The 23845-nt window shown below is 39.7% G+C and overlaps 1 protein-coding gene across 1 annotated transcript in view; it reads left to right on the top strand.

Moving 5' to 3' along the window:
- SNTG2 (syntrophin gamma 2) overlaps positions 1-23845 on the top strand; it is a 326817-nt gene that overhangs the window by 251205 nt on the left and 51767 nt on the right. Inside the window, exons 10-11 of the mRNA XM_075145143.1 lie at positions 765-894; positions 13742-13780. Coding sequence (XP_075001244.1) covers positions 765-894; positions 13742-13780 — 169 coding nt within the window. The remainder of the gene's footprint in view (positions 1-764; positions 895-13741; positions 13781-23845) is intronic.

The raw sequence follows: 23845 nt of genomic DNA, 5'->3' as shown, positions 1-23845 counted from the left end.
TTTATTGTTCCTATTGAAAAATCTCATAGTTAAAACAGCATATCCCACCAGCATCCAAATCTGGGGGATTTCAGAGGTACATACACAGTGCTTAACTTACTGCAGATAGTAAGGAAAGCATTGGCATTTGCAGAATAAAGTTGCTATAAACACATAAAAGATCCATAAAAATGAATAAATGCAATTGCACATTAGCAATGTGTCAATGCTGTTTTGAGAAAGGGCCCTACATTCAAAAATTATTTAAAGAAACTTCTAAGTACATTTTTCAAATTCCTGTTATAAAAGAGCTTAAAGGAAACATTGCTTAGAATGTTATGTAGAAAAGTACAGGAATCCAAGAAATTAAAAACTAGGGAAGGCAGTTCTTTGCAACTTAATACATTCCTAGTAAATGAAACCAAAATGCAATAAAGAAAATAGTCATTTTGGTTTAAAAAATTTTCATGTTTGTTCAAAAAGATCTAATGCATACTTCCTGAATACATTACCTGAAATGCAGTAATTATGAACATAATATGTATTCTCAAGGGAAGTAAATGATCAGCACATATATATGCTGGAACAGAGAAAGTACGTATTGTATGTGTTGCTCCTGGTACTACCCATTATTATCTTCCTTTTTGTTGCCTTTATTTTGATTTGTAAAGTTAAGACTCAAAACTTCTCAAAAGGTGTAAAAGTCACTTGAACACTGAGAAATATTGGGCAGTTTCAGAAAATTGACGTATCTTCCTTTACGGATATATTTCTTCTTACTGCAGATCTAATGCATTTGAAGTGCTGGCACTCGATGGAGTTAGTACTGGGATACTTCAGTTTTATACAGCCCAGGAGAGTGCTGACTGGCTGAGAGCAATATCAACTAACATCAGTGATTTGACACTTCAAAATGTATGTTACTTTCTGCATATTTTCTTGTCAATGCTATTGTAAAATTATTTCTAATTTTCCAAGGGTAGAAAATAATTCACATTTAAGATACAATATATAAACTGCACGTGTATAGGGGAGGAAAAGGAGAAAGGAAAGAACAGGGAGAGGTTGTCTGGTCAATCAAAAGTATCAAGACGTTTTCAAAACTTGCAGTGTTATTATAGAACAGAGAGTAGTAGAAAATCAGATTGCATTTATTATTTTAAAGACTTTTTAAGGCAAAATATTTATCCTTTCTGGTCATTTCACGGAGCTTTAGATGTGACCAAATATTTCATTTTTACATTTTTGTAATTAAAATGTGCTTGAAATTAGTATTTGTTGATTTTGAAGTAGGCATGTGGAAATTCTGTAGCTAGTGAAGTGTGACTTATTGGGAGACAGTATTTTTACCTCTCTAAGATGTCTAGGACTTGATTTATTTAAGGTCATATTATTCCATCTTTCTCCCTAGAACTAGGTGCTTATGCTGTTTTAAATTATTCCTGTAAATTCATAAGTAGCATTTGCTATTACAAGCAGAAGTATTAAATAATCCCTGGAGAAACAGAAAATTATTATTTGGACAGCACATTATTATTCCAAGAAAGAACAGCTGAAAACAGAAAAGAACAGCTGAAAATTATGATTTAGTAGCATGTCTTTAATTTATATTTCATACTCTAGGTTAATTGTTGCTTAGTTCTTCAGATTATATTTTGTAGAATTTGTATTGGATTTCAACATAAATCTTTGGTCAAAACAGATTATAAATAGAATTTCTTTTTCTGGTCTTCAAAAGTTGCTTGGAATCACATTTGATCACAATAGTTCATTTATTACGTTAATCGTTTTTAAATATTCAATTGCTTAAGCAATGTCTTTGACAAAATCGAACATTTTTCCTTATGATGCATTCTTTATAAATTTCCCCTATTGTCTACTCTCTATTTAGTGATTTACATCATTTACAGGGTATTACTATTTGATAATTCTAAGAAAGCAATGTAAATTATTCATGAAATTTCATAGTTCCTTCTGTGTGAATAGCAAAAAGAAGTATATGGTAATATTTTTAGAGTAATTCCAGTTCATAGTTACTAAGTCCAATTATTTTGCTTTCTAAAGAAATCCACTGAATAAAAGCCACTCCAAGGATATAGATGAATAAGACAACAAAAGTGGCTGTAAATGCAAGCAGGTTTTATTAGTTGTAGGGTTCTAGTCTGTTTTTTTCAAAGGCACTATGTGCACTAGCATGTGTCCTGACATAGTATCTTCACTGTGTTGTGCCCTGTCTGCAGCAATATTTTATTATATACTGAGTACTTGCATTGGTCTTCTCCGTTATCAATCACAATAGGGAATTCTGTAAACAAAGCAGTCCATCTGGTGTTCATACAAGTGGCTGTTCCAGGGAAGGGTCTAAGAAACAACAGCCATGATAAATTCACATGTTTTGTGTTCTTGGTGAGATACAGAGTAAACTCTATACAGATCATATGAGAAGCGAGTAAACTTTTTGCTTGGAGTTAATGCTCTACATGTTTTGTCAGATGTGCAGCCTGTGGTAAAACTGAAAAGGTCTGGCCAGAGCATTATTTTAATTACTGATCATCAGAACAGGAGATGTAATAGTCAGTGAGAATCCCTTTTATTGCAAAGCATTTTTTAAGACCAGGACTGTGAGGCTGGAGTGCAACTAAAGTGTACAGCAAAAGAAGGCTGGAGAGCGCTCCCTGCCTCTGGGCAGCCAGAGCACACAGGCTGTTTGACATCCACAGTGCTTAGGTCAAGGCCTTTGGATTAGGCTTCTTGAAAATCCATTCTGAATGCTTTTTATTACCTTAATACGGTCCTTTCACAAAATGATTCTGTGAGCCAACACAGGCACGATGAAGGAACAACCACAGGAGGTGTCCATTTGGGCTTGCAGGGTGTAGAGCAGGGTAATTTACAGAGGCATCCAATAAACATATATAGAAAAAGGAATAAACATATCTCTACAATAATGCTTTGAAACAGGTGTCCCCCTCATCCTGTCCGGGAATTAAACCACTCAGCCAGCTAGGCACCACCAGTAGATTGTTTCATTGCATGCATTAAGTCCTGAAAATGTTGAATGTCGTCCTCTACGTTGGCTGATTCATCAGCCTTAAAAATCGGAGCAGTGTTTATGGTGTCGAAGAAGAAGATAGTCCACCACCAATCGATTTTGTAATGTTCATTGGCCAAAAAAATAGCAATGAGAAACATTAATATCAAAATCAGTTAGCATAGTATAATTCTGTAATACAGCTACTGGGGTTGGCATGCCAATGAAACACGCTATCAAAAGACCTGCAGCTGTTCATCTTCTCTTAATACAAAAGGCAGATGAGTTAGTTACAGCAGAGGCTAACCAAATCTAAGGATTTACATGTTGATCTCTCAGAAATGTGTCCAGGGCATGTGCTTGTAGTACAAGATTGCAAAGCACAACGAGCCAACCTGTGGTAAGGGACAAAACCAGGAACATCATCTCCTTCCAGTAACACATACACCATTGCTCCAGCTCCTTCAGCTAATATGACTCTGTGCTCGGGGGTAATTGCCCACACAGATTGAAGAGGTATGGCTTGCGCTTTTTCAGATCGAACTTCAATTCGATATTGGGTTCGCGATAGCAATTACACCATTCCAGTGTGATCTCCTCTAGATAAGGCACAGGTATTCATCAAAGATACCTGAAATACAAGAACTCGAGAATGTGGTATCAATAGAGGATGTAAAATAAGAGGAGTTGGGGTACAGAGCCACACGGCGCTCTCAGGGGTTGTTATATGAATCTTCACGCCTAGACTAATAGGTTGTGGCCCCGCCCTGCCCCGCCCCTCGCGGCGGTGCCCTCGCACCAGTGGCAGCCATTGCTGCGCCACAAGCAGGAGTGATATGGCCACCCCACCCCGGAGAGCATGGCGCAGGGCTGGGAGGAGTGCCCCGCCCTGAGGCCCAGCTGGAAGCAGCAGGAAGCTTTCCAAAAATCCGGGGCCACCTGCGGCTGCACTGACACATACTACCAGAATCCCCAGGAGAGAAATTTCACAGCAAGATCGAGCTGAGCCGGTTCCTGGGCCCCGGCCGCGACCTCAGCAACTTCAACTTCAAGTGCGGGCGGGAGTGCCCCGCCCCCCAAATGGAAGGGCCCAAATGGAGCCTACCCACGGGGCTCCCCCCGGAGGGGCAGGTGGGCGGGGCTGAGGCTGAGGAGACCCTGTCCCTGCCAGCCGAGGCCCCGCCCCTGTCGGCCCTCAGCCCGCCTCCTCCTGCCGAGGCTCCACCCCCACCGGGTGCCCCCGGGAGGGGCTGGCGGTGTGCTGCGCTGGCTGCCGCGCCCGGAGGCAGGCCTTCCACCGGGAGCAGCGGTTCTTCAAGCGGGAGGCCGAGGCCGAGGGGAAGGCACAGGACCTGGCCGCTTGGCTGGAGGAGAGGGTGGGCACAGAGTTGGTGGTGAGGCCAGGGGTGGTCAGCTTTTTTTGCATAGGCGCTAATTTTTGCCATCGGCGAAACATTTCTGACGTTGTAATCCCATTTATTTATGATTGTAGGACACCAACTTGTACAAGATCGTTCCGCATTGGTTCCTCATCACCCGTGATGTAACTCCTTTCGGTTTTGCCAGCTTTCCTTTATTCACAGGTGGTCCCAAAGTTACAGCCCCAATTTTCCTCAAGGTATTTGCTGGGGCGCCTACATTAACCGTAGCATTTGTCACTGCTGGTATAATCAAGGGCTTTAGTGAGGCGGGCGCTCATCTCAAAAACTGCATTTTGATACTTCTCATTACTGCTGCCCTGTCTGGATTGGATCCCATAACCAACGCATGAGCCATTGCTGTTACCAAAATGTTCCCAGGCACAGCAGAGTAAGGTGGTAAGCAGTACAGCAGTACAGCAAGCAGCGAAAGCAAAAAGCAGCCACTCACGCCCCATGCAAACACAGAAGCCTGCCGGTTAATAGCTAAACAGCAATAGCAGCTATAAATTCAATCTAGCACATTCCAATCAAATCTGTCATTATCTTGAACCCTTCATGCCCCACATTGGGCGCCAAAAAGGACTGTCATGGTTTAACCCCAGCTGTCAACTACGCACCACACAGCCGCTCGCTCACTCCCTCTCCCCATTTATTAGCAATACGCACTATCAACCGTTCTACGGTATCTTGCAGCCCATGGCACCGCTCTGCTTGAGTAGTAATTACTTCTTGCATGATGGCCTTTGTAAAGGCCTTTGTAAAGTTCTTTTTCCAATTCTCTCATTGTACTCTGTAATGCAACAACTTCATGGTCAAGAGCTCTAAGACCGGTAACTAATAACCATCCCAATCTCCCCACCAACTTGCGAGAAGAATCCGATGCCACTTTCCATGGCAATGCGCGCATAGCCATTTCAGTTGTCTGGGGGGCAACTACTGCCCCGTCATCTATTTCAGACCATGCTTCCGGCGAAGCCCATGTAGCCAGGAAAGTGGCCACAGGGGTCCAGTGCTCAGTACTGGGCCATCCCAGAATATGGGGAGTCACTGTTGTGGCCTCCCCAGTCCCTGACTTTTTTGCCAGCCATGTCATGGCTGTTCCTGGATCCTGCCGACTACGCTATATGTGTAAGCCGACACAGGCAGGACGCAGGAACCACAAAACCAGGGATGAAATGCAAAGAGTAAATTTATTTTAGTTACCTTGCGAACTGGGGGATCCCCGAAGCAGCACCCAGGCAGAGGCACACAAGCAGGAACGCAGGAACCACGGAGCTCGGTCCTCAGCTAAGATCCCTGAACCTGCTGTTTTCACCTGTATATCAGGGATTCACGCAGGTGTAGTTTACCACTGTGCTTTGATCTTTCCCACAGCAGGGCAGGAATCTCAAGCATGTTCGATAGGGTGCCTCTGAGTCTACCACAGGCCTGTGTTACTAAATCCAGATGTTCTACTTGTCCAACACACAAGGCCAAACAAAAATTAGTATCATATATGTGTTTTTCGACATCCCAGCTGCAAGTCACTTGAGCATGTTTACAATCTTCCTGGCCAATCTTCCCTCAGTTTCCCACAGATTCTTTCATTACCATACTTCAGAAATTGATGCTAGGGAGCGGATCTGTAATTCCTCAGAGCTTTTTCCTGTTTCTGCACTTCTCCACTTCTGTAGAGTGTCTCCCCCATTCTCTGGGAGTACCTGAAGATAACCACTACTGGTTCAGAGATTATTTCAGATAATCCCTTATCTACTTACGGGTTAATTTCTTGAGTCCTTGCTGACTCTAAGTTCAATTGCTTCTCCAAATATTTAAACTATTCATTTCCTATTCTGTCCTATGCCATCATCTCTGTACAGAAATTAATTGCTAGATACGTGGTCACAATGGACCTTCTTGCTGATACTGTTGGCATAAAGAATGTCAGCATTCTTACCTGACCTATTACTAAGTATTTAAGCAATACTTTCCATTGTTCAGTTTTTACTTCCACACATTTTTAGATTTTGTTCGTGCTGATACTTGTTTCTTGACTTTAGCAACTCTTCTTGCACCTTAGTCATTCTTACTTCATCTGTGCCTATTTGTGCTACTCTTATATACATCCTTTGTCGTACACGTTTGCATACCGTTTTGAACCATTTCTTTCAGAATTTCAGTTCTTAAAGAGCTCCTGATACAGATCAGTTGTTTTCTTACAGTATACCCTCTTTCATGTATCACTTTACCCTAATATACTTTATTTTGCTATTTTACCCTAATACAGTCTCGTTCAACAACTGGCAGCTCTTTGTCAGATCTCCTGCTGATGCCAGAAGACAATCGTAATGTAGGCAGTACAGAAATAGCTCTGCCACAATGTGACACTTCTGCTTATGTCAGAGTACTCTTCTGAAGTACTGAAACATCTAACTTCTATGCAAAGGCAAGCTCTCTGGAGATCAAGTGTGAAGGAGGAGTCATCTTTCAGTAGTGAGAAGTCGTCACTGCGTAAGGATGCTACCCGTGCATGTTAGCATATCTAGAAAGTGTTAATTGGTAGATGAAAAATAACGATTCTGATACTAGCCTGGAGAAACTTAATTCTTATAAGACAGAGGAGCACAGGGAATACTGCAACATGGAGAAAGATGTAAGGATATCTTTTCAGTCCTCCTTACTGATATATGCCTTGTATGCTTGGCTCGGAAAATCTCCTAGTAACTGTCAGCTTTACAAGCAGTATGGATTACTTTTTTTCCTAAGGACCCTTGCCTCAAATTATTCATCACTCTGTTCATATTCTTGTTTTTCACATACTTTTCTACCAGTGTGAAACTTCCCTGTCATCTTCCTTTGTGATTCAATCTCCAGTCTCCTCAATGTTCTCAAAGCTCTTCATATTTACCTTTGGCAGAAGAAAATAGAGATGAATCAGCACTTCACATTTATTTCTTCGTACACCTCTTTTCTCGCAGAAGGAGGTACAGTTGAAGAAACTGAGGGGAGAGACGGAACAGGAACTGGCAGTGAAGCTGCCATGACAAAACAAGAAGCACAGGAAACAAGTTGATCTGCATGTGCTTCTCACTGCTCCTGTTCTTAATTTGTTCAGCTAGAGGGTTCTTTGTAGGCTGAAGTGGCAATGCTGTGCTGGAGATGGTTTTTTGAGAGAGAATTCTTTGGAATAATTTATATTTCTCTCTCTGTTTTGCACCATTCAGATAGCCAGCTATTAAATATGTGGAGCTTTTCTCATGGATCTTAATTATTTTCTTTGAAACGTAACTGAGGGAGCTGGCGGAGGAGCTTGCCGAGCCGCTCTCCATCATTTACCAGCAGTCCTGGTTAACTGGGGAGGTCCCGGACGACTGGAGGCTTGCCAATGTGACTCCCATCTACAAGAAGGGCCGGAGGGAGGATCCGGGGAACTACAGGCCGGTCAGCCTGACCTCGGTGCCAGGGAAGATCATGGAGCGGTTGGTTTTGAGGGTGCTCACGAGCCATGTGCGGGACAACCAGGGGATCAGGCCCAGCCAGCACGGGTTCATGGAAGGCAGGTCCTGCTTGACCAACCTGCTCTCCTTCTATGACCAGGTGACCCGCCTCGTGGATGAGGGAAAGGCAGTGGATGTGGTCTACCTGGACTTCAGTAAAGCCTTTGACACTGTCTCCCACAGCATTCTCCTAGAGAAGCTGGCGGCTCACGGCTTAGACAGGTGCACTCTTCGCTGGGTAAAAAACTGGCTGGACGGCCGAGCCCAGAGAGTTGTGGTGAACGGAGTTAAATCCAGTTGGCGGCCGGTCACGAGCGGTGTTCCCCAGGGCTCAGTACTGGGGCTGGTCCTGTTCAATATCTTTATCAATGATCTGGACGAGGGGATCGAGTGCTCCCTCAGTAAGTTTGCAGACGACACCAAGTTGGGCGGGAGTGTTGATCTGCTGGAGGGTAGGAAGGCTCTGCAGAGGGACCTGGACAGGCTGGATCGATGGGCCGAGGCCAACTGTATGAGGTTCAACAAGGCCAAGTGCCGGGTCCTGCACTTGGGCCACAACAACCCCAGGCAACGCTACAGGCTTGGGGAAGAGTGGCTGGAAAGCTGCCCAGAGGAAAAGGACCTGGGGGTGCTGATTGACAGCCGGCTGAACATGAGCCGGCAGTGTGCCCAGGTGGCCAAGAAGGCCAATGGCATCCTGGCCTGTATCAGGAATAGTGTGGCCAGCAGGAGTAGGGAGGTGATCGTGCCCCTGTACTCGGCCCTGGTGAGGCCGCACCTCGACTCCTGTGTTCAGTTTTGGGCGCCTCACTACAAGAAGGACATTGAGGTGTTGGAGCGTGTCCAGAGGAGGGCAACAAAGCTGGTGAAGGGCCTGGAGCACAAGCCTTATGAGGAGCGGCTGAGGGAACTGGGGTTGTTTAGCCTGGAGAAGAGGAGGCTGAGGGGAGACCTCATCGCGCTCTACAACTACCTGAAAGGAGGTTGTAATGAGGTGGGTGTTGGTCTCTTCTCCCAAGTAACTAGCGATAGGACAAGAGGAAATGGCTTCAAGTTGCACCAAGGGAGGTTTAGATTGGACATTAGGAGAAATTTCTTTACTGAAAGAGTGATCAGGCCTTGGAACAGGCTGCCCAGGGAAGTGGTGGAGTCACCATCCCTGGAGGTATTTAAAAGACGTGTAGATGAGGCCCTGAGGGACATGGTGTAGAGGGCATGGTGGTGTTGGGTTGACGGTTGGACACGATGATCTTAGAGGTCTTTTCCAACCTGTATGATTCTATGATTCTATAACACTGAACATTAATGTAGTAATAATCAGTAGAAACACTTAAAGGTAATGCTACCAGCTCATTTACATTATAGGGACTTGTTTCTTATAATGTTCTGAAGGTTTGGGTTTTTTCTCCAGTATATTCTAATGGTGTTATTTAAAAAAAAAATCACAAATAAATAAGTAGTTCATAAGCAGGTAAGAGAACGAGTTAAGATGCAGTTGTTCCACTTTAAACATTATTTATGATTTTTATAAATCATTCCAACAGTTTCATTGGAGGGTGGTAGAAACTTAAAATTTGCCTTCAAAATAGGGTTATTAATCTGGATCATATTTGACAGCTTTTTTAATTGTGTATGTCATAGTATGTAAACCTTTTCTTTTACACCTTCATGTACATGTACATCTAAGTCATACTCTGTATCGCAGTGGAGTGAAATTTCTGTTTGAATAGGGAGACATTTATGAAATACGAGCTTTGAACATGCATATAAAAAAAAGAAAGAGGATTGAGAAGGTCTTGCTTTCTTTATACAGCAGAATATGGGGTATATGTACATGGAAACAAAATTCTTGTGTGTAGGAAGAAGTGTACAAATTTGACTGCCTCAATGATTATACGAACAATTTTATTCCCAGGGTGAAAACAGTTGATAATATTTCTTTGCTGCTGCTTTTTTGTTGTTGTTTTTAAACTCAAAAATTTCCATTTGAAAGTACCACAGTTCAAACCATTGAGGTTGTAAAGGGAAGTCAGTGAGTAGGAATCACATCACCTAAATTTAGCCAAGCAACAATCAGTCGCATAGGATCCTCTTATGGGTACAGGAAAAAAAAATAGGTGCCTGTCAAGATCCTTCTCTCTCTCTGCTGTCTGGAAATAGAATATAGGTATATCAGATGTATAACTCTTTCCTTTTTTGGCTTGCCAAAGTTATGTGAGATAAATCCCAGCCTCGGAGGTATTTAGATTTAGGTATGTGGTTCTGAACGATTTCATCTGCATTCTGTTCCTGCCCCATATGTAGTCATTTAGAACAGAGTATAGGAATTGCAGTTGCTTAATAGTTCTTTTTCCAAGTTGCCTGCAGTCTTTGCAGATCCAGGTTTTTGGTTTTAGTTCCTCTGCTGTCTCCAGCTCCCATTACTGTACCGCAGTGCTGAAAGCTCGTGTGCTGCCTGCAAGGTGTAGCATATCCCATTTGCATTCCTGTCTCTCTGCACCAGCTGTGGAGGCATGTGGAGAACATATGGTGCCAGGTGAAGTGGAGAGTGCATACTTCTCTCTCCTCAGCCCCGTGACATAGGGACGGAATGTGATGCAGAAGGAGATCTTTCCTCTCCCCACAGTTACATCAGGGCTACAGCCATCCTTGCTTTGAATAGGGAATGAGCTAAGGCTGTGCAGTGAATAGCTGTGGAGTCCAAAGCATTCTTCCCTATTGCTCTTACCAATGGGAAGCTGGACTGGTTATGAGGATGCTCTTCACAATACTCTACCCTCACTCTACAGAAAAACTGCATGGCCAGTCTCACACACATGTTTCCAGGCACATATGAACACAATAAAATAAAAAGTAGGGTAACAAATTTTCTTCCTATCACATAGAGAGCTTAAGTAATTTGAAACAAAAAGGAGGGTGAAAGGAGATAGGATCACTGCTAGCCCTGCTTATTTGCACTGTTTTATGCTGTAGTAATCTTATTATTCAGCATGTCTTCGGCCACCTGCAAGGAAATATTTTCTGTGTGTATTACATGGCTTCTGTATACTTTGTTTATGTATTTGTCTCTGAAGCACTGGAGAAAGGTTGGAGCTGAATATGGGCAGGGTGTGATGGCAGAGTATTCCAGGTGCCTTTTCATTATGTCCTGCACAACTGCTCAGAATTAAGTCTATTACTGAATCAGACTGGTGAGGTCTGCTTCCTTCTGCAGCACTGGGCATGTCACCAATTTGTTTTATCCAAGTTACAGAGTGGAGTTCTTGAGTTCTCTCTGGTTTACTATTGTTGGGGCCCCGAGAGCACCAAGAAGCTGTGCCACCTCTTCCCCCTCCCAGGGTGCTCCAGGCCGCCTCTGGCACGGTGCAGCCGTGCAGCCTGAGGTCAGGCTTCTGTAGGCAGAGCTGTGTGCGAGAGCTGCGAGGAACCTTGCTGGGGGCCCCCACATCTGCTTGGCAGCTCCATGTCAGCTCTATCCTCATCATCGGTCCTCATCTGTGCTATGGTGCAGGTGCCTGGCCCTGCAGGCTGTGACCCACCTCTGTTGCGGTGGTCCCCGTTCCTCCTCTGGGGTGACAGGGAGGTGATGGGGAGCATGGCAGGCCCCTCCAAGGGGCTGGCAGGCTCTCCCAGCACTCTACCCAAGGTCACAGCCAGGCCTTGCAGATGCCCCAGGCTCCCAGCAGGTCTGGCCACCTCACCCCCAGAGCCTCAGTCACTCCCAGCACTCTGTCTGACCCACCAGCACACCTACACCATTTGACCACACAATTAAATTCAAATGGGCTGCAAAAGTGAACATATGGGGGAGAAGGAGCCCTGATGGCCCATGATGGGTTAGGACTGACTAGTGAGCTCCTACAGCCCTGAGCCTTGGTATCACCCTGTGTCCGTACAGTCAAGGCTCCTGCTGTCATCCTGTACTCTTCCACATCGCATTTTATTCTAGGGTCATTTTGTTTACAGTCATAGATAATTCACTCTATGCAGAATAATGACTTGTTACTGCCATCTATTAGCTACAAGTGTGTGTGTGTGTGTGTATATATACTTTATATATACTTTATATACTTTATATATATATATACACACCTGTAGCTTTTGTATATGTTTATATAATTACATCCCACAGCTGTACTTTGCTAAAACAAAGTAGGCAATAGTCTCATGGTCATTAGATGTTTATGTTACGGCTAAACAAGCTGTAATACAGCTCCAGACAGTCCAAGACAGGTCCGGACAAACCCTGACACATCCTGAGGCCTGTGTCATTGGCATAACACATTGACCTCTTACAGGTGTACTGAGTCTGGCTGGCTGGAGGCAACTTTCTTCATAGCAGCCATATGGTGCTATGTTTTGTATTTGTGGCTAAAACAGTGTTAATAACACACCAGTGTTTTGGCTGTTGCTGAACAGTGCTTGCACAGCATCAAGGCTTTGACTTTTTCTCACTCTGACACGCCCCACCCCCCCAGCGAGGGATGGGCAAGGAATTGGGAAGGGACACAGCTGGCGCAGCTGACCCAAATTGGCCAAAGAGATATTCCATACCATATAAAGTGGTGCTCAGCAATAGAAGTGATGTAGTGGACAAAGAAGGTAGGGGGTTGTCTTTCAAGGTGGCTGCTGCTTGGAGACTGGTTGGGCATTGGTCTGCTTGTGGGAAGCAGTGAGTGATTGCCATTATATCACTTGTTTTTCTGCTGTTTCCTTCACTTATTAAGCTCTCTTTATCTTGACCCACAAGTTTTCTTGCTTTTGCTCTTTCTATTCTCTCAGCCTTCCTGTGGGGAAGGGGAAGGGAGTGAGCGGCTGTGTGGGTGCTCAGCTGCTGGCCAGAGTCAACCCACCACAACAGGCAATGGATCACCATATTTACTGAGCTACATGGCTGCAGACACACTCTGCTTCCAAAGATTATCCACAGATTTGATCTTACAAATCTGGTATGACAAGGATACAAGCGATAGCCCTGGATTTCTTCTGCTCTTTTCCTGTGGCAATTGTAGTTTTCCCTGTGCATAGCTATAGCTTTTGGTCTTGTATCACAAGCCTTTCATTTGTTATAAAACAGGCTTTTTGACAACAAGATCCTTTGGAAGTACTCATCAACTGTAGAACAGTTTGCAGCTTATATCCTTGCATATAGGGGAATCTATCTTTCCAGTCATTTAATCTTTTTCTGTTTAGATTCCATATCGTTACTACACTTACTAATATTGCACTTTAAAGAAGAGTTTCACTTTAAAGAAGGGAATATCTGTCAGGGTTTCTGCACCACTCATCTATGCAAACTGTAACTGCCAAAGAAAAGCCAAAATCAACAAAACTCTTTGTTATCTGAACAGAGAGGAAAAAGAAAGATATGTATCTTGAAGAGTAAACTAAAAGGAAAGCCTAAACAATATTCCCTTCATCTTTAAACAGGTCTTACACTCTGGCCTTCAAATGGCCTTCATTTTGCAAGTACTTAATCCCATGCCTCATTTATAGATCTGCCTAAGCAATTGTTTAACTGAGACCTAAGTGAGGTCTCTACAGTACAGTATAATATTTTCACTGAGTGTCAAAGTTAAATTCATAAATGCAAATCTTTATGAAGGATTTAATGAAAACTCTGATAAAGGGCTATCCATCTTTTGAGTCCTTGGTTTTGTAAATTTAGTGTAATAGTAAAAATCTAGTATTTATGCACTGAATGATTTAATTTCTTATAAATGTAATTTGGAAGTATTAATACAGTATTCAATAACTAAGACAATGCTAATTGCATCACAGAAACTCTTCAGCATATTAATAACTCTGTGTATTCTTCCATCTCTCTTTCATAGATGAAAATGGCAAATAAATGCTGTTCTCCCTCAGACCAGGTAAGACTTTCATTATATTATCCAATTTTTTAAGTTCTTGTCATTGCGTTAAGTTGCAAAATTTGTAGAGCTTACATACACACATTTAGTCAGTTTTAAAATTCTAAAACCAAGTCTTCTGTGGTTTGAAGTTCTGAAATGACCTACTTAATACAGCAGATTCTTACTAATCCACATTAATGAGTACAATCTTCCGCTGTAGACCTAAAAAGTGGATTAGATGGAGCCATGAAATAAATGAGAGGGGGAGAATGGAACTCATAACCAGATCTTGGAAAGCATACTGTTTGTTTGCATGCAATATTGCAGTAGTGAGTCTGACAAGTTAACTCTGTATTTACATCACATGTGGTGCACAGGTAGCATACAAGTCCAATTTGTTTTGCATGTGTCATGCCGTGTGACTGTTGGTCTGTGACTTTTGGAGCTCAGGAGCCTGATGAGATATTTCTTCTGCTCCAACTAGCCAAATGTCCTGAAGACCCAGATGAATTTACTGCATTGGGAAGTATTCTTACTTCTTGTAGCATTGCAAAGAGTTTTTTAATTTACTTTGTAAAATATAATAGTAACATTTTCCAGGCTAATTCTGTAATTCTGGGAAGTACTTTGAAGCTTGTGTTATAAAACTAGTAAGTTTCACTTACGTGTCCTTTCATTGCATCAATCTGGCATTGAATCATTACTCAGGAACAAAGAGTCCAATCCCTGCTGTTTCCAAAAATGCTGGGTTTGTAGATTATAAAAGTGAAAATTAAGTGTCTTTTATACTGTTTTGCTGCAAGAATTTGTTATGGAATTTTATTACAGAAGTCAAAGACTGAGTCAAAAAATTCTTCATATCGGCATGAAATAAATATTTATTAGTTTGACAGCTTGTATATTCTTTCATATGTCATCACTTCATCATCTTATTTGTAAAATGTACTTGGACATTTATAGACTCTTCTAGAAGTTATTAAAAATATTTAACCATTGACATTTTCTTACACAGGAAACTGTTTTCTTATATTTGGGTCAGTACTTTGAGAAAAATACACCTCAAAAACCACTACAGACTTTAATTCTATGTATAGTAGATAATCAAGTTACCCCCAAAACCAAAATAAATACCTATTCTGTATAAGAAGGGAACATTTAATTACTCACTCTGCCATAGTTTTTAATTATTAATTAAACTGATATGAAAACCAGGTGATTATGAATGCCAAGGGAAAAGGTATTGAATCTGGATATCTTTTGTTGGATGAAGTCTCTACTACAAGTACTTTAGTAACTATTTAAAGTTTATTCATATCAGTTTGGGCACACATAATAGGTTTAGTTGAAAAAAGGAAGAGATATTCTTCCTCAATTTTTAAAAAATATTGAGGATAGTCATACAACCTATCACTCACTACCTAATTTGATTTCCTAAATAAATGGGCTAGTCTCCGTAAACTGCCTAGATAGTCAGTGCAGAAAATTATTCTGTTCCAGAGAGTTGTTCAAATGTGGAACTTGATATCTAAATCATACTTTATAGGAGCCCCTTTTTCTGTCTTGACTATACTGAGGTCCTAAGAAAAGTAGCCTCTTAGTGTATCATCTAAAGTAGGTGCCTAAAGTTAGGTAGTACAAATGTATCCCACTTTTTCAATTGCAAATATAAAAAGAAGAGAAGATACAATTAGGACCTCAATTTCAGGAGTTGAAAATTTAAGGTGGGACTGACAGCAACAAACATTGGATTGTTCTTTGCCAAAAAGTGAGAAAAATTAAAGTTTATAATGATTGGGCAGATCAAGTAAATGAAACTGGCAAACATAAAAATACTAAAGGAGCAAATGTGAGAAATTCAGATTTTAAAATGTCGTGTGAAAATTTGCTTTAAAAGCAACCAAAATATGAATCTCTCATATATATATATATATATATATATATATATATATATGTGTCACAAAGGAATAAAATAAAAGTTGGCAATGGTAACTGAAAACAGAAGAGGACTTGATCTGCCCTAGATTAATGGAGCCTATTAATGTCAGTTACATAATGTTTGTACAAACCTGAATAGTTCTTGTAAATGCAAGTGGTTTAAAATTTAGAGATTGAAGGTCACTTGAAGAGCTGCCTTGAAGTAAAATTGGTGATAGCTGCAAATTTATCTTTGCTTTTGAATATGGACATTCCTGAAGAATTAAACGGGTCCTCAGAGTTTCATTATTGTGTCGCCTGCAGTGAGTTTTCTTCATTGCCTTTAGAGTCCAACTTAATGTTTCATAAAGGGACGAGGTTGGATCAGGATAGATTTCATTCAGATTCTGTTTTTCATAGATCATTAACAAACTGGGATTTAGGGTCAAGAATGTAAAAAATTACTTTGCTAAATCTGGCCTTCTTCCTTGCCTTTCATATTGCCCCTGAAGGGTTTTACTGGAAACTGACTCTCCAGAACATGATGAATTCCATGGGTATACAACTAAGCAATTTGGAAGGTGAAAGGTCTAAACCCAGCTGTATTTATGGGTCTCTTTGCCAAAAGAAGATGTCAAACAAAGAGTTTGGACTTTGCCCTGTGTCTATGATCCAAAGTTAGAAAGAGGTAGTAGGAAAGGTAGTAGTAGTTGTAGTTATTATGAATATATTTGTACTGTTAAACAATATCAGGTCATGAAGCTAATTGGCGTGGTCTGGCTAATTCCATACTCTTAAATTCTCTTCTCCCACCAAAGCAGGGTGTCTGCATTTAAACTGCCTATTGGAAATGATTCCCACCAATGCTTAACTCCCAGACTGTCCTTGGGAATTGTTTGGAGAGTTCTGGTTATCCCAGGGCATGTCACGCTAGTTAGTCCATGTCAAGGACTACAAGGTTTTAACAAATATGCAGGGATTACATGAATTTGAAAGGTATTAAATAAGTACCACTGCTGAAGCTCTGGCTCTAAATGTATATATAACCTGTGTAGACGACGAAGCACACAGCATCTACGCACTGGTTACTTTTAGAGCATATTGGTGCTCCACAAGTAGAGAGGGGGATTGAGCCAGTTTTTACATTATTTTATTGAGCATGGAGGATGTTTACAGCCACCATTCTCCAAATACTATAACTTTTGATTCTGCTTGATATAATTTATTACAGTGCTCTAGAGAGTTGAAAGCACTTGATTCTGTGTTTTCAGTAGGTAGTTAGATTTGGGACTCAATTTTCAAAAAGATACACACTGCTGAATTGCTCTATATTTTTTATGAAACAGTAAATTAGGCTCTCTGTACAGAAAAACTACTTGCAAGGTTTTTTATTTTGTTTGCTGGGTGTTTTTTTATGTTTTTAAGACCAATATGATCATTTCCTTTCCTCCACTAAACAATACAGTTTCTTCTCAGTAGAAATAGGAAAATATTGATCAGATATTAATTAAGACTATGTATATTTTTTCTTGTGATGCTGTAAAAAAGATTTTCACTACTTCCTAGGATGTCTCTTCCCTTGTTTTGGTTTTTTTGCAGTGACCTCTTCATTGACCTCCAGAGGAAAATGAAATCTAGAGGCAATGATTTTAAAAGCATAGCATGTGATAGTACCACGAAGGCCAGGACACAGATTAAGATGCAACCACCAAGAAGTAGATCAGTAACAAAAAATCACCCTCTAAGTAGATTAATAGCAAGCAGACAAAGGAAAATGTTTGTCTTCTACTCAGCATATCAGAGGTCAGCCTTCACTAAAAAGGTCAACTGCAAAAGATGGTTATTGCAAATAATACTAGCAAAACCCAGTAAAATCTCAGATTACAATACAAAGGGAAGTTTTGGTGGTATGTATGCTTTTAATGCCTGGTGATATTTGAAAAACTGGTCAAAGTAATCTCAGAGCTATTATCAAGATATTTCAGGGAATTTGTGTCTGCCAGGTGACATATCAAAAGATTAGGAAAGGGCAAACATCATGGCTGTTAATGGAAAAAGAAAGAGAAGTTGGAGAATTAGAGACTAGTCAATTTAACTTCAATCTCTAGAAAGAAATTTGAAATAAATAAACAAAATATTTGTATGCAGCTGCAAGATAACAGATGAATGACCGCCCTGAAGGATTTGTCAAGAATAGTGACAACCAATCTAATTTCCTCCTGTGGTAGTATAACACATCTTGTGGATGGGTGACAGGTGGTTGCTGCAACGTATCTTGATTCCAGTAAGGTTTATGACATTTCTTGACATAGTATTTTTAAATATTTTAAACAAGTATTATATGGATTTGGTTGTACAGACTTTGTTGGATAATCCATTAATAGGTATAAATGATTCACTTGCAAAACTGACATTTGACTAGAAGTCCTGAAAAGGTCTGTCCTGGATCCAATTCCCTTGAATACTTCCTTTACGGTGTGTTAGTAAAAGTAAGCCTGCTAGTTTTGCGGACATGAAGCTTTAAAATACAGTGTTATACATAACAGTGATCTTGACATATTGAAGAATGAGTCTGAAAAACAGGGTGGAAGCCAATTAGGGTACAGCACATAGGCAAGAATAATCAAGCATATGTGAGAGGCTGTGGGAAACAACTGGAGAAGTTGTTACTGGAAAATACTTGAAAAGTATCTGGGGATATGAATTCTTTTAGGGAGGTTTGGTCCATCCTCCATTGCCTTGCTAGCACTTAGGGAGGCTATCCCAGATGCCCCTGACTGCAGAAGCCAGTCAGATAGAGATAATAAGAAAAACAACAGGTTCATTGTTATGATTTATTATTATGGTTTATTATTACATAAGCCTGTGGTAATCAGGTACACGGGGCTGATCAACAGAGATCCCCAAAAGCCCTATTCATATGGTTTACCTTATATTCCTTTTTCCCCCCATTTTTCCCCCTCCCAAATAAGGAACCCACCCACATTTTACTCCTTCTCCATTGGCCCTTATTTTTTCTGTTTTTTACATGCTTATTTGGTTATTTCGCCCTTAATCTGTGATACCACCATCACTGTCTGTAAGTCAGCACCCCTTTTTCATTACCTTTTGACATTCTTCACCCATTCTTCACTTCCTTTTCATATATTTCACCTGCTAGTTTATCTCCTCATTGTTTTATTAGTATAGCCACAGCCTTGAGATAGCCAGCCAACTTCTCCCTTTGCATTGTATGCAATGATGTCCAACAGTTTCTCACATTGTTACCTTGACAGTTTAACATCATGCCGGGGCTGACCATTTACCTGCATGCCATAACAACCATGTCTCCTTTGTGGCGTTTGAGAAAGGGGCAAGCATCACGGGCTGTACCTAAGTGAGTTACTGCAAGACATGCTAAGTGTTCCTTTTGCTGTAAGGCCTTGGCAGGAGTACTGCACCTGATTTTGTGCGCTATGTTTCCAAAAAGATATTGACCAAAGATTTTCCGTGGCCTCTGCAGACACTTTGAAAGGAAGACAGAGAGGGAGGAATGAAAAAAATATTCAGGAATTATAACTTCATGCTCAGAGAAAAACATGTGAAAAGAAGCAAGGAATGATGCCAAACAAGCTACATATTCTTGTTCACGGATCTTTGCTCCATTTATGAACTGAATAAGCTTTTTTTACTCTTCCAGTCTAAGGCCAAAATCATTTGCGTCTTTAATGGATAGGGCAAAAAAAGTCTTAAATTGTGGTTACAGCAAGAGCGATTCATGTTTGACATGAGGAATAGACTTCCTCACCACTAATCAAGATAATAAAGTGCTAGAATAGATTGTTGAGAGAAATTATGAAGTCTCCATTACTGGAGATCCTTAGGACATTAAGGAAGCATTCTTTAGAAACAAAATAGGTATCATGGGTACTGCATTTTGGAAAGGGTAATGTATTAAATTTCTCAGAAGCCTCTTTTCCACTCTGTTTTTGATAATTATATGATCTTAATTCTAAATAAGGAACTTTTCAAATATGGAGGGTTTTTCCATTGTTCCTCATAGCAGAACTGCTGCCCCAGGTATGCCATGAACATGTTCAATTGGCTTCATCCTGCAGAATAAAAGAAATCCTGCACATACTCTTGTAAGATCAGTTTCTGGGGGTTTGGTTTTTTTTTTTCTCATTTTCTCAAAAACAGTGAAAAATGTTTTAAAAATATATCATATAGCAATAAAATTACTTTCTCCTAATTGTTAGTCTTGCAGACTATAATTTTACAACTTACATCTGTAAAAAGGGAGCAGGACTAAATTCCTTTAAGCATAAAGTGACTATGTAGAGATAGAATTGAGATCTTCCTTGGTAATTGTTTTAATTTTATTTATATGGGAGGTTGGTCTGCTTCAGAGATTTTTTTCTGGGACTTCAGGTCTTCCACTGAAAAAACTTACTCTAACGGAAGACCTCTAGTCAGTTAGCTCATATGTAGTGCCTGTGAGATAAATAACTATTACTACTATACTGAATTTAAAGACAAGCAAACTGCAAAATAAAAAAAAAAAGTCGAGAGATTTGCCAAACTCAACAAAACAAATCTATACATAATAGAATTCTGAAAAGTGTGGTCGCATTTCTGAACATATTTAATGAAATCTCACTATGCTTTATAAAACAAATACATTCACAGTATGTTCATGGTATTTGTATGTCCCATTTTTTTGTGTTAATGAAATGGTTTATATTAGCTTACTCTTTGAAGTTGTAAGACTTCAAAACATCGGATTCTAGAAACTCTATAGAATGTGTCAGACAAAGGAAACCTATCCCTATTTGAGGAAAAATGTACAAAAGAGTATATTTAAGTAGTGTTTCTTACCCTAATATGTTGGCCACATCTTCCAGCGATCAGCTGGGTCTATGGTGTCTCTGGCAGTGAGTGGTATAAGTCAATTCTGTCTTCGGTGAAAAATCATGGTCTCTGATTAAACTGTCTTTCTGAGCTTCCCTTAGCTGTTAGAGTATTTAAAAAAAATATTAACAACTCTTCTTTTTTCTCCTTTTCTTTGTATATTTCTGCCTTGTGGATTGTGAGAAAGATTTTGGAGTATATAATTTTCTGCACAGGCATCTGCTCTTCACAGCTTTTAGAACCCATTGCTTTTCCATTCAAATTACAGAACTGTGATTTCATGGGATTACTACTATGAGATCAGTCCTTCTTCAGGATTATTCTCCAATTAAAATTATGTTAACAGATTTTTAAGCAGAATTATCATTTTATTGATTGGGGGATAACATGTAGAAGAAAACTGAGACTGAATTTCCAGACTGAGTTTTCTTCTTTGAGGACTCTTTTGCAACAGCTATAGCAAACAGCTATAATTTGAAAGGTTTTCTTTTTTTATTTTCCCAAACTGCAGAAGAAACAATTTAGTCTTTATTTGGTGAGGAGCAGAATAGCTTGTTAGGTGTGTTTTATTGTTGTTGTAATATTGCTAAAAAATAAAGTAGACATATAAGACAAAAAAAAATTGTGAAGGACCTGAGTTTTCCACTTTTATTTAGTTTGGTTAGTTCCTGCTGTACAAATAGTGCTACTGATTTAGTATAATATAAGAATGCATAACTAGTAAGGCAACTTACTGGTACCTGTCTTCAAGAGTGAGTTTTGTGTTTTGAATCCTAAGTTGAACAAGAAGGCTATAATGAGAAAAGGTGAGTGATATCAGCCCCAATTTTCCCAGCCTCCTTGTTAAAACAAGCAAACAAAGAGGAGAAACAATTATCACTGCCCAAAAGGACTAGTAATCCAAATTTTTCACAGGCAGCTAATTCCTGTGCAGATACACAAGTTCAGATACATACCTGTCTTCATAGTTCCCTTGGGGTTAGTATGGACATGTTGCTATTTGTGGCGTTCAATCTGTGCCCGGCTTGGGCTTACAAATTTCATTCCTGAGCTGAAGCACATAAAACACTTGAGTGTCATCATTTCTAAGTTCCTCTGTAGTTTCATCTCTAAAACATTATGTTTTAAATAGCAGCCATTCAGACATGACTGAATGCAATTAATGTACAATGGAAACCATTACTGTAATGCATCAAAACTTCTAGCATTCCAAATTTTTTTTTTTTTAGTTAATCATTATGTATGTGAAAAGACTGATTTCCACACACCCCCCAACTTTTCAAAACATGCAGTCTACCACTTGCTTTGGAAAAGACCAAAAAAAAGTACTTAAGCTACCTCAAGATGTACTTCTCTTTGCTTTCTTAATTTTGTATTGTTCCTTTGTGCTTTATGGTATGACACTGTTTCTTAACTTGCAGGCCAAGCTGGCATCTGTTGTAGATTCTTATCCCACTTTAATTACATAAGCGTACCCATCTGTTCTGACATGCCATACATCAGAGATCTACTTGATTTTCTTTCTTCATTTCCTTCTGGAGTGTTTTGCATCATTTACTTTTCATAACTATTTAACTAAAAGTACTATATACAATATGTACTGATTGCTTTATTAAATGTAACACATGTTAAGTTTCCAGTCATTGCAGCATCTAGATACTTTATTGCTGTAGGAAAACACTAAGTGCAAATAAGAACTTTCATTTATCTGCTATGATTGGATTACATTTTGTTAGTGACTTGTTTTATTTCCTCATAATGAGTGCCATTGCTCACTTTGTTCCTACAGGAACTTTTGGAAAGTGTATTAGAACATGTTAGAAACTTAATAATACATTGATGACGTATGGGTAATTTTCCAGATGTATGGGTAATTTTCCATGCAGTTTCAAAAAGCAGTCTCAAATTGATTATGCGGTATGGGAATAAAGTGGTGAAAGCAGTGCTGAGAATGGGACAGTTTGTAGTGTTATGCCTTATGAGCACTCCTTAAAACTTCAAATGGCAGGTTCCAATCCAAATAACAGAACAGTTTTTATCCCGGGACTAATATTCCCACCCATGTACTGAGACCCAATTAAAATCTCATTAGCCTACTTATGAACCACAAACAGCTTGTTATAGACTACCAACACTTAGTTGCTTTTATCCCATCCAGACTTTTGTTGAACTGAATAATTATTCTTTCTCCATTTCTATGGTCTAAATGACCGTTAAATAAACCAGTCAATAAGAAAGATGTGTGGAAAGAAAATAAAAAATGTATTAGATTTTTTAATATCTCTATAAAAAGATGCATAATTTTATTATTTTTTTCAATATATGCATAAGTTAATCAAACACTGATTCTGAGAAAGGAAATTCTTCTATTTTCCATCTTTACTTTTTTAAGGACTTTGTGTCTTTATAGGCAAGTATACATTTGGAATTCTCTTTTCTTTGTTTTTTCCTCCCAAATATTTTTCCATTGATTTTTCCCTTCTTTATATACTTGTATAGTGTCCTTCCTTTTGTTCTTTTCATTTTAATTTCATATTTTCTCCTGTTTCTTTATTTTTAGTCATACTAAATTGATTTCTTTCTCCTCCTAAATGTCTTTTGCTTTGTTGTTTACTCTTTCTTTTTTATATTCATTAGTACTTACTTTTTAGCTTGCCATCCTGTTATCCCCAACCCATACAAATGACAGTAATGCAGCTCTAAACCTATTGAGCTCACCACTTATCTTCCAGTAGCAATCCTTCTTCAGCTACGTAGCCTGACTATTGCTTCTTCCCCAAGAAAGTATCTCATTCAGTTTTTCATATCTGGTGGAGCAATCCATATTTAAATCAACTCAACCCTTGTTTTTCTCCTAAATATACAAAAATTCTAAGATAAATGAGCAAACAAAAAGCTTGTGTGTCTTCTAGCTGTACTATATTTCTCCTCCTAAATGTATATATGTACTGAGACTTCAGTCAGTATTCTGCAGAGGTACTCTTCTCCAAATTTTAAATTGATCTACAGATGTGCTACTTGTTGAATTTTTTCACATCTTCATTAAAAAAAAATGGAACAAGTTGATGTAGGCATTCATTTTATAGGTGTCTTTTAGAAAGTTCAGGAAATGCTGCAACATTTTGTTTACTAGCACCTTTGATACTTAGGTAAGTGTTTCATGGTGCTAAAATACAAACCATAATCTTGGAATTTAAAAGGCTTTTGGAAGGGTTTTTACTTTTTTTTTCTAAATGACATCAAACTATTATATACTAGCTAGTTTTTCCTGATAAGTTT

This window comes from Calonectris borealis, chromosome 3 (genome assembly GCF_964195595.1).
Source record: "Calonectris borealis chromosome 3, bCalBor7.hap1.2, whole genome shotgun sequence".
Lineage (NCBI taxonomy): Eukaryota > Metazoa > Chordata > Aves > Procellariiformes > Procellariidae > Calonectris > Calonectris borealis.
The sequence above is the reverse complement of the archived record's forward strand: the minus strand, read 5'-3'. Positions and strand labels throughout refer to the sequence as shown.